The 12,587-nt window shown below is 32.7% G+C and overlaps 1 protein-coding gene across 1 annotated transcript in view; it reads right to left on the reverse strand.

The window, feature by feature from the left end:
• The window catches only part of LOC118195927 (phenazine biosynthesis-like domain-containing protein 1), a 77,257-nt gene that overhangs the window by 42,416 nt on the left and 22,254 nt on the right, over positions 1 to 12,587 (reverse strand). Inside the window, exon 3 of the mRNA XM_035367266.2 lies at positions 3,213 to 3,311. Coding sequence (XP_035223157.1) covers positions 3,213 to 3,311 — 99 coding nt within the window. The remainder of the gene's footprint in view (positions 1 to 3,212; positions 3,312 to 12,587) is intronic.

Below are 12,587 nucleotides of genomic sequence, written 5' to 3' on the forward strand. Positions count from 1 at the left end.
TTTCAATGGAATGTTTTCTAAAAAAGTTTATTTTAAAAAATGTACAGTTTATTTTTCTTTGTTTTTTGGACACCTTAAACTTTCATCCTTGCAACTGCTTTTGCAAAAAGAATTTTGGAAAAATGATAATATTTTGTATTTTTAAAATTTTTTTTAAATGAAGCTTCCGAGTACACTTCTCACATCTCACATCTTTAAAAATGTGATTTTGGCAACAATTTTCCTTTCTTATTGTTGTTGATAGATTTTTGATGAAATCGTATCATTTTGAATACTTTCATTCTTTTAGAAATATGGGTTTGGCAACAATTTTTCATCGTGTTTCTTATGTCACTGTTTTTAAGATTGGCATATGTCATTGTCATTTTTTTATATATATTATACATTTTTATTGATTTTTTATTAAGTTGTTCTGTAGAGTAAAATTCTGCTCAGAATTTTATGCTTTTTTAGTTGCTTTCATGTTATTTTTTGCTTATTTCACTGTTTGTAAGATATTGAAAAGTTTTGCATGATTTTTTTTTTCTTCAACGGAAAGTTGGTTAATTTTTTTATTAGGAAAATTAATATTTGTATTAAGGGATATAGCTTATTTCATTGTATTTTTTTTCTCGTGGAAAATATAAGATAAAATATCATTAATTATACTTTCCTTTTCAGAATTTTTTGTTTTTTTGTATTCTTTTATGTTTTTATTGCTAATTTCACTGTTTTTAATATATATAAAAGTTTTGAGTGATTTTTTTAAGAAACAAAGTTCTTAATCTCCTTTATACCATTTGAGTTCTTACGAGTTTGCAAAGGGAAAGTTGGTTAATTTATTTATTAGGATAATTAATATTTGTATTAAGGGATATTGCTATTATTATTTATTGTAATTTTATTATAGGTAATAACTTTTTTTCTGAAGTTGTTCTGCAGAGTAAAATTCTACGCAGTTTTTAAGTTTAACATTTGGTGTTCCCTTCAGCCATTTTTCCGGTACATTTAAAAGCCAGACGAAGGCTGGCTGCGAAGCTGCTAGTACTATATATATAATTCCCAAAGCATTACTATTATAACTATAATAGAAGTTGATTTCTCCACTGAAGATTGAGATTAGAATCTGCCCAATCTGGATTAACCTTTTAACTGTCATGCCCGAGATTATCTCGGGCACATATCTCGGCATCATTATAGCACTGGTGTTCGAAAATGTCACGCCCGAGTATTTCTCGGGGTAATTTTTTTCTTTTGAGTGCATCGTATTGTCATACCTGAATATATATCGGGAGATGTTTATTTCGGCTACATTTGGTTTTTCCAATAAAAAAATTTGACAATTTGTGTACCCAAATCATCAAAATAACTTGACAGTTAAAGGGTTAAAAAAGTCTTTTTTTTGCAGATATTTTGCAGCTAAACAAAAGAAATAAATCTATTTAATGATATTTTTAAATAAATTTAGGTATTTTATAATTATTTAGCAGCATACATAAGCAAAAAATATGTGCATTAAATTTCATGATGGTATGGCATCATACTGCTAGAATTAATTTCAGGATTACGCCACAGAAAAATTTCTGAAATTTGAAAGTATTATTTAATTATAATAAATAAATTTAGAGGGAAGAAGCAACATTAAATGATATGAATAACATAAAAATAAAGTTAATTACTTAAATATTGAATTAGAATAATCAACGATATTTTAGCGAATATAGTTATATTAAATTGGTTAGCCTAGACGACTGATTACTATTTTTTTATTTTACTACAAAATAACAAATAGGGCATTTATTAAAAAGGAAAAAAAAAAAAAAGATTTAAAACATTTTGGGGTGAAATTCTAGTATATGGTAAGGCCTTGGCACGATTTTGAAAATTGTCACCAACACCAAAATGACCCGTTTTACTGCTCAGCATAATGTTACCAAATCCCGGGGGTACCGTACATGGAGGTTAGAACAGAATACATGGAGGTTATTCTAACCAAAGAACGTCTATGTAAAGAAGGAAAGGTTCCATAGACGTAATGCTATTACACCGCTAGAAAGCGGAGGAAAAATTCACCAAGGGACTTGGCGACGAAACCTGGCTGCCAGAATTTCCCTCTCCGCCATGTGTACAGGAAATTGAGAAACTGTTGTTAAGAAGAAATGTTCCTTGACAAAAGGTTTCTTTTTTTGATTTTTCGCAATAATTTAGACACAGATTTTCGTATGGTTTTTTTTTTTCCCTCCCTCAAAATAACTAATCCATTAATGAATTTACTTGCGAGAAAAAAATATTTTCTTTTCTTTTAAAGTTTAACGAAATTTTGGATGATATTCATTTTACGAACTCTTAATAAAGTGACCTTCGAACTCCGACACAGGCTTCGAGGACAGATATTTCGCACGCAGCTGTTTCCCTCTATGTTGGAACGGAGACACTCCTTTTGCAGAGAAGTTTTTCCTTCTTAAGAATATATATTCTTTGATTCTAACATCCATGGTACCTAGGATTAAACCATATACTAGGATTAAACCGATTTTGTTTTATACAAGAATAAGTATTTTGTTTAGTTCAACGTGCACTGCACATGCACATGCGATTCTCTAGTTTACTGGAAAGCAAAGCTGCTGGAAACTTGCTTTGCCTTTCTAAAAGACAATCTAATTGGAGCTGCGAAAATTGGCTCTATGCCAGTGTCTTTCTAAAAGACAATCTAATTGGAGCTGTGAATATTGGCTCTATGCCAGGTGCCCAAATTACGCTCACGGGATACACAATTCGCCAAGAATGTGATCGCTTCCAACATCGGCGCAAAACTCGCTTTTTTTGGGGGGATCACCATATGAAATTCCCTGACTTTTCCAGATTTTGACTAAAATATTTAAATTCCCTGACTTTTCCCTGAATTTTTTGGTCAATTTTCGAATTCCCTGACTTTTCCAGTTTTCCAGGTAGCGTGGCAACCCTGATAGAAGGAAAGGAGGGAACCTATTACATTTTTATACAAAAAATGTCAACATGTAAGGTTTTTAATGAGAAACTAAAATTCTTCAGATCAATATTAATTGCCAATTTTAGTAATAAAATTTAATAACTTTGTCAGAAAACTACATGATTTCAGAGATTTTTAATTACATACAGTATAAATTTAAATAAAAGCAAATAATGCACATAAAAATCAATTACTTCATTTTAAATTTTATTACTCTACATGAACTAGGATTAAATATACTTACTGTACACAGAAAAAAGGACTGCAGCTGAAGCTAGAGTTGCATGGCCACAAAGAGTCACCTCGCATGTAGGCGTGTACCACTGAAGTGCAAAATGCTTTGCTGAGGAAACAAATTTTTTTTAGTGCAGTTAAAGTTCCAAGAAAAAAATTTCAAGCAATTGTATAATTTCAAGAAATTGCTAGTTTAGTAATCATAATGGTGTTAGAGATTTAATAGATTAAAATAACTGACCTAATTACAAATGATCATAACTTGCTCATTTACATGAATATAGGGTACATAATCTTATAAAATAAAGGAGGAGGTTTAGCATTTTACTAGTTGCAATTACATTCCCAAGGTAACACAGGTTAGTGAACTCCAGATGTACTAAAGGCAAAAAGAAGATGGTAACTACACTGAAAAAGGAATTTTATAACCTGGAGTCTGAAAAGTGACATTCTGTTGTTGTAACACAGAGAATTTTTGTAACCACTAAAAATATACTCTTCCCAAGTATTACAAGCATAAGAAGATGACATTATCAGTTGAAATAAGATGTTTCCATGGAGGGAAGATTTCTGACCCAAGTGTTTCAGAAGAAAACAGAGTTTGGTTTGTACAGTAAATTTTTCAAAGATTTTAGACTTGAGCCTCCAATGATGGTAAATTCCAATTTTTGCAAAAAGTTTAGTCTGAATATAAAATAAATAAGCATATTTTTATCAGTGTAGTAAATGAAATCAATTAAAACATCCATCTGATTATAAATACATTATATGAATGTAAAATTCCAGTAAGCATACTTATGCTTTAGTATGCATGCATTATGAGGAAATTTGTTTTATATAATAGTGTGCATCATGGATGCCTATTTCTGTTACTGTGTTTAAAGTTATAATTCAAGCTTATATGTTAATAATAATAAAAAAAATATTAAAGAAAAAACATGAAAAGTATTTATGTGTTTTGTACAAGACAGAACAAAGGAAGCAACTGTTATACAATCCATTCGAGCAAAATGACTCTAACATCCCGAAAGTTAACTTACTGCATTAACTAGAAACTATACACAACAAAAAAAGCATTTTGGTATATTTTTAAACAGAAACCTAAAAATGTAACCTTGCAGATTATACACTCTAAATATATAGGTTTTAGTAATGACAAGTATCTTTCATCAAGTATGGCATAAAATGCAGTCTATATGACTGAAGAGAATAATGAGAACATTTGTGAAGTATAGAAAAAAAAAATTAAAATAGTAAATGAATGTGAACCTATGTAAATAAACAAGTTAGTGTGATTTATAACTAGTTCAATCATCTTAGCTTGTCCTGAATACAGCAGCTTAAAAAATGAGAAATACTCCTTATTTCCCTGAATTCCTTATTTTGTGCAGGTGCAGCCAGAGTGACATCAGCATGCGTCGATCGACGCATCCGCCAACAAGCAGTGGCGGTCCCGCAAGTAACTTGTACCGCGATTCTGCAGCATGCGCAAGACACCCTGGATGTTCCCGTATCGACCAGAACCATTTCGTGTCAATTGGTTGAACGTGGCCTGTATTACGGCGTCCGTTAAGAAGACTGCCATTGACCCCACAGCATAGACGCCAACGTTTAGAATGATGCCGGACTGGAGCGATGTGGATGACAGAATGTCGAAACGTCGTGTTCTCAGATGAGTCACACTTCTGTTTATGCGGTAACAGTCGCCGCATATGTGTGTGGCGTCGACATGGAGACAGATCTAATCCGGCAGTAACTGTGGAACGCCCCACCGTGCGACAATGTGGCATAATGGTTTGGGGCACTATTGCCTATGATTCCAGGTCACCTCTAGTTCGTATTCAAGGCACTATGACAGCCCAACGATACTTAGATAATGTACTGCGGCCAGTGGCAATCCCCTACCTTCAGGGGCTGCCTAATGCAATTTTTCAGCAGGATAACGCCTGACCACACAGTGCTCGCATCTGCCAACATGCTCTGCAAGGTATACAGCTGCTTCCCTGGCCACCGTACTCTCCTGACCTATCACCAATCGAACATGGGTGGGATGTGTGATTGGACGCCGTTTGCAGGCTCTGCCCCTGCTTCGTTCAGAAGACGAACTGTGGCAAATGGTTGAAAGGGAATGGAGAGCCATCCCTCAGGACACCATCCGCACTCTTATTGACTCTATGCCTAGACGTGTTTCTTCGTGCAATCCTGTCCGTGGTGGTTCTACATCCTACTGAGCCGATACCGTTTTCGCTCTGTATTCTGACTATCATTTTGAAATAAAGATCATTTATTGCTGCTTGCTGTCTCTGTCTTTGTTCCAAATTTCATCACTTTCTGACCACTCCTTCTTGGTGTTGCATTTTCAATGTCGAGCAGCGTAACTCAAGGAAATGCAAATAAATATTCAGCAATTCCTCCTTAATACACGAAATAAATCATAAAGCTTCATAGATCATTCTCAGGATAAACCCTAACTCGCAGTTCAGCTAACCGCTAAATCTCATAACTGATTCATAACTGTTTTACTACTGAACTCCCAAGCTTTCTCATCCATATTTATACTCTGCAGCAGGGCTCTGGAAACTTCAGGAAGAATCAGTCGTAGTGCTTCAGAAATGTATTTTTGTGAATATTCCAGAAAGTTGCCAACTTGGTGACAGCCCCTTGGATATAAAATTTCCTTATCTTGAGTGAGCTATTTTTACAATTCCAAAATTGTTGCATACAGAATTAAAAGATCTATAATTCTATGCAATAAATAAACATTTAATACAAGTCTTATGGCCACAAATTACATTAAAACAAAATAAACCATAAAACTACCATTATAATAACAATAAATAAGCATAACAATAAAAAATATTACAATAAAACAAAAAATCAAAAATACAATGAAAGTATTAAAATATTTATAAAAAGGCTGAAAACATCTTTAACCCATACTTAACTAAAAATCAATAATGTTCTAATTTTCAGAAATATTTTCGAAATACTTTTAAGAGTCAAAGTTGAATTTACCAACTATTTGAAAACAAAATATCACAGCAAAATAGTATGTGTTCTGCACTGGTTTTTGGCATGATGTTGTTTGTATAGCAACCCTTTTGACGTTAAAAGTTTATTTTGCTAGAGTGGTTGGTTGGTTTGACGGGCATTTTGAAATGGCTTATGTTGCAATGAAGGATGTGGTGGCAAAATTTCAGTCGCATGCTTTGGATTGCGTGCAAGGCAAATTTAGTATAAAAAAAGTTACGATGTTAACAAGTCTTTTGTTCACATGTGAGTTTATGCTGATTTTATTCACTAGTGTATGCTGGACATTGTATGCTCTGTGTCTCAGCGTCTCAGCATTTTTGGCGTAAATTGCGCATTAAAAACATGGTTTTTGCATCTGCAAAAACAGCAGACATTTTAGGCTTAAAGTTCGAAATGTAGATAAAAAATTTAGATAGTAATATGGCGCCATGGAGTTTCTCGACAAAAATGCTTGGCAAAAAATTTGTCGCCAACCGAGCGCATATATAAGAGTAGTTCCGGCTCTACTCTTATATGAGCCCTAATTTCACCAAATGTTGCAATATGTGTTCTGTGCTGGTTTTTGGCATGATTGTGTGTTGTATGGCAGCCCTGCTGATGTTGAAAAATCTTTTCCTGGAGTGGTTTAATTGCTCGTTGGTTCGTGTCGTGCGTGTTTTGAAATGGCCTATGTTGCAATGATAGATGTGGTGGGAAGATTTCAGTTGCGTATTTTACATCGTGTGGAAAGTAAATTTAGTGTTAAAAGGTATGATCTTGGAGTTGTTAATGAGTCTTTTCTTCACGTGTATGTTTATGAGGATTGAAGTGTATTTTTGGAATTTCTGTGTGACTTTTAAAACGGAGTCCAAAATACGGGGCTGCTATGATAACTCGTACGAAGAAGGGCGTTTCTGATAGCTCTTGTGTGGATTTGCAGCACTGTTATTCAGAGACATTGTGTGACTGGCGAAATTTTATTTAGGAATGTATTATGGTAAGTGCATTTTATTTTACTGTTTTTATTTTGTAGAATGTTATGTTCATTGTTTTTTTACTATGAATTATTGTTGTTTTTTGAATTGTTTGTAATTTAGTTTAGTTTATTTGGTTGATCTGTGCGCAATGCCTAGATTGTGCAATTCGTAGATGTTTTTTAAAGTTTTAACAGGATGCTGTGTAGATGGTATTCTTTGAAATTTATTGTTGTTATGTTAATTTATTAAAGCGCGGTGTGCGTAGTTCGTAGATTCGTTTGTCGCCTACATTGTGCAATTCAAAGATGTTAAAATATTACTGTGTACATGGATTCTTGTCAAATATTTTTGGTTAGAAACTCTTCGTTTTTGCTATCTAAATTGTTTGTTTTTGTTTCGGATTTTTATCTTAAATTGTGTGTTCAACACGTGGTTTTTGTATGTGAGAAAACCACATTTTTGGAGTTGGAAACGTAGACAAAAAATTTAGATAGTAATATGGCAGCGTGGAGTTTCTTGCTAAAAATGTTTGGCGAGAAATTTGGCGACCTGAGGGTGCATATAAGAGTAGTTCCTAGTAATGTTATATTATTAAATACAGTATACCTTTATTGCCCTTTAAAATTAATTTTGAATTTTATAAGAAAACCTAAAAGGGTAAAAATATATTGCGGATGCTCCTTGGCGATACACGGACACCGAGTTTGTGCAATTCTTTTGACTTGTTATTTTGGCTTTGTATAGTGGTGATTTGTATAGCGCTGCTACATTAATCCAAAATAAGAAGTCAAAGAACTGCACAAACTTGGTATCCATGTACACATTGACCTATTTTCACATTAAAAAACAGAGAATTGCACAAACAAGGTACTGCGCATTTACTTGACTTTGTCCATGTACACATACTCTATATTCACTTAAAAAGACAAAGGAGCAGCCAACAAAAAAATATATAATCTCAATAAACTACATATTAAATCAAGAATGAAATAATATAAGAAAGGAAATTCATCTTAGCACTACACAAAGGAAATATCCACTTACCTTATTTACAAATTTCCTTGCCTTCAGTCAAACAAAATCTCTTAACAGCATCCAAAAACTTCCTAAAATTATCTGAACTAGAATCTGTATACTGGAGTCGCCATATAAATCCACAAAAATAAGAATAAAAAAATATTCTCCATAATGCCGGTATCCTTCGACGTTCGACCATATACATTTCCTTCCTATAAACAGGATACCTATAATGGCTACTAATTAAACCTTCATTTACACATCAGTCAATTAATGATTTTTTTATTCCGAATCGTACAGAAACTTTGAATTAATCTTACCACACCACAAAATAACAATGTACGTCTTATCCAAAACCCGAAACACACAAACAAGCCTTTCCAAATCTTTTCCCATCATTCAAATTCACCAAAATCACGCAACCAATTATATCATAATAGGGTTTCCATAACATTCAACTACTCAGGTTACCATATGTAAGCACAATTATAAATTATTTATTATTATTAGACAGAATATATACTGAGAAATGGCAACAGCTAATTTCTGGATTTTTTATATTTATTCAGATGATGTACACTTGAAAATGTATATTGGTATAACACAGTAAAAACATCTCTTATATTATGTGGGTTTAAGAATACATTAAAGAATACATTACATGTATGATTTATCTTTTAATAAATGTTTGTTTGTCTTTTAAAAACGTCTTATGAATGAGTAATTTAAATGCAAAAGGAAGTTAACAGAAATCAGAAGTGGGATAATTCTGAAACCTAAGCCTAAAGCTACAATGATTTGCTACACGTGAATAAGATGTAAAGAATTTGAATTTCAAGGTATGTGCATTGATTGATATAATATATTTATTATAAAATTTAATTTTCTCATTTTTTTGATTATTTTGGAAAAAGAGTCTAATTTTTTTTTCATTTATTAAAATTTTGAAATACATTCAGAATGTCAAACAAACTTATAAAATACCAAGAACTGTGTTCTATTAAGTTATCTAATTGGACATTAATAATAATAGTATATATATATATATATATGCATTTTAATAAGTACGGAAATGTCTATTTTCGGTAAAGCAAAAATATACGATTTAACAATATTAGCTGAAGAACTGGGAGAAGATGTAAATGAGAGTCATAAAATTAGTGATTAGAAAAAGATAATTTTGGCTAGCAAAGAGCATGATGAAGAATGCACCAAAGAATGGTTGACCATTACAATAAATGAAAGAAAAGAAAAAGAAGAAACTAAAGAATGAAAACGTCAAGATGAAGAACGTAGGCGAAAAGAAGAAACTGAAGAATGAAAAGGTCAAGATGAAGAAGCGAAAAGCAGAATATGAGGAATGAAAACGAAAGCATGAAATGAAATTTGAACTTCAAAAATTATGTATTGAAGCAGAAAATAGATCTACAAATTATGGAACCAATTAAAATGCTAGTGGTACGCACATGAATCCAAAGTTACAGCTTCATCGTTTGATGCAAAAATTTAAACCTGATGAAAATGATATAAGTTTATATTTTATTATGTTTGACCATTTGGCCAAACAAGTTGAAATACCAGAAAATACTTGGGTTACTCATTTGCTTGGCTTGTTTCTGTATGATATTGCTCAGTTAATCCCCAGCGAAATGGATGAGACTGCAAACAACGATAGAGAAGTTAAAAAGCTTTTATTAAAACAGTACAAGATGACATCAAAAATATTTCACAAAGTAAGAGTTTAGAAAACACATGGAAGAATTTTGCATATGAGTTAAGAAGTTTTTTTTAATGACTGGATAAATGGAATTAAAGTAGTGATCTTATGGATGATGAGTGATCTTATGGATCAGATAATACGTAAAATGTCTCAAGTAAAAGATAATTTCATTGATGTCTAATCTGATTTGACCAACTGTTGAAAAAAACTAGATGTTAGTTGAAAAAAACTAGATGATTATGATACTTTGAAGTCAACTTTCAACAATAAACAACCGTGTAAAGAAGGGTCTTATGACAAACAAAACTCCTTTAAAGATGGTCCAGTTGCTTCAATCAACGAAAAGAAAAAACTCTAAGGTATCACACATAATGAAAAAGGTGAACCAAAATGCCTCAGTTGTAATAATTTTGGACACATTTCAAAGGGCTGTCCACTGCCAAAACTAGTAGTAATATGCCAAAAATGTAATAAAACAGGTTATAAAGCTAAAAATTGTGCTACTAAAGCTGAAAATAATTATTCAGATGATAAAAATTATTCTGTTGAGGAAGATGGCGAAAATTCAAAAGAGGGCAATTCATATTTGAAGAAAGCAAAACTCAATAATTCTGAAGAAATACAGGCTTTAATTGATACGGGGAATTCTTGTTGCCTCTAAAGGACTTCAGTTGCCCAGAAACTTAAACCTGAACCTGCTGTGAATGAATTGTATGGTTTTGGAAATGAAAAGGTATCCTTAATGACCTATATAGGAATGCCGATATTGAAGTTGATAATGTAAAAGGCCAAGGCGTAAATATTTACCTTGTTCCTGATAATGCATAGCCAGTTCCTCTAATTATCAGACGCACATGGCTTGATCTCTCTCACATTGCTTATAGAATAGGAAAAAGATTTCACTTCAGATATTGGGAAGATGAACTATTTAGTAACCTCCAGATTGATGAAAAGAGAAATTGAGTCTAGCTTAAAGCTCCTGAGGTATATGAATTAGAGAAAAATACGATCAGTCTTATCAGTTCTCAGACAAATTTTGTAGATAATGGATTAATTATGAGAGAAAATCCTTCCGAAGATGTTGGCCATTTATTAGAAATTAAAAATGGCAAAACTTGTATACCAATGATTAAGGTTGGCAAAAGAAGAATTAAGCTCCAAAAAGATCAATGCGGTGGGAGAGCAGAAGAAGTTGAATTATGTTTAAATACTGAAATTTCTGAATTGAGCTCAATCTAAGCAAAAAGGAAAAATATTAACAACACAAAAGTTCCTATAAATTTAAGCGAAGTTAAAAATTGGCTCAGACCTCAACGTTGATCACCAGCAAGAGTTACTGCATTTTCTGAATGAATACAGAGACTGCTTCACACTAAATATTTCAGAACTAGGGTGCACAGATCTCATAAAAATGGACATTAAGGAAATCGATGATTCAAAGCCTGTACGTATGAAGCCTTATAGAACAAATACCTCTGAAAGAGATGCGATCAAAGAATTTGTTCAAGAATGGATAGAAATTGGAGCAAACGCAATGCCCATATGCTAGTCCTGTCATATTAGTAAAGAAAAAGACCGGTGAATACAGATTAGTAGTACGCACATGAATCCAAAGTTAGAGCTTCATCGTTTGAGCTCTAACACATGGAAGATATCTCAATAGTCAAACCATAAAGGATAGATTTCCCCTGCCTAAAATAGATGATTTATTAGAACATTGCATGAGTGTATTCTGTTTACAATGCTAGATTTAGCACATGGATATTTACAGATTCCATTAACTGAAAGTGCAAAATTGAAAACTGCTTTCGTAACACCGGAGGAAAGTGGACAATTTAAAAGAATAATTTTTGGCTTGACTAACACTCCTGCGGAATTTCAACAATTGATGTAGCATGCATTATCCTCATCATGTAATAAAGAAGTATTGTGCTATCTTGATGATATACTTGTTCCAGCAAGGACGTGGGAAGAAATGATTCAGAAATTAATTAAAGTATTCGAAACACTACGTGCAGCTAAGCCTGAAGTTACCGAAATGCGAATTTGCCAAACAAGAAATAGAATATTTAGGTTTTATCATCAATAAAAACGAAATAAAGCTAGGATCAAGAAAAGTTGAAGTAATATCAAAATTCCCAGAACCTAAAAGCATTCATGAAGTTCGATGATTTCTACTGATGCATGCTCAGAAGGTACTAGGGTATGGCATGTTACTTCAACTCGGAATAAACGACAAATGGCAACTTATCTACTGCGTAAGAAGACAACAAAAGCTGAAAAGAATTATCATTCAAGTAAACTTGAGCTAATGGCAATTGTCTGGGCTGTAGACAAACTTCAACAATTCTTACTCAGTACTGAATTTACGGTAGTTACCGAATTCCATGCATTGGTTTACATGAATGCAAAGAAATCTAGCAATCCCCAAATTGCTCACTGGAGTATCCTTATTCAAGAGTAGAATTTTGAAATACGCCACAAACCAGGGGTTAAAATGTCTCATATCGATGCAATCAGTAGAACGCCTATTATTGATTCATCAGTCAAAATGCATTCTTCAATAGAAAATAATTTAGAAGTTTGTTTGACCATAAATTTAGATGAACAAATTCTTATGACACAGCATACAGATAAAAAGCTAAGAATTAATAACGAT

This window comes from Stegodyphus dumicola, chromosome 3, assembly GCF_044657685.1.
Source record: "Stegodyphus dumicola isolate Sdum_Otavi_A_Nest chromosome 3, ASM4465768v1".
Classification (NCBI taxonomy): domain Eukaryota; kingdom Metazoa; phylum Arthropoda; class Arachnida; order Araneae; family Eresidae; genus Stegodyphus; species Stegodyphus dumicola.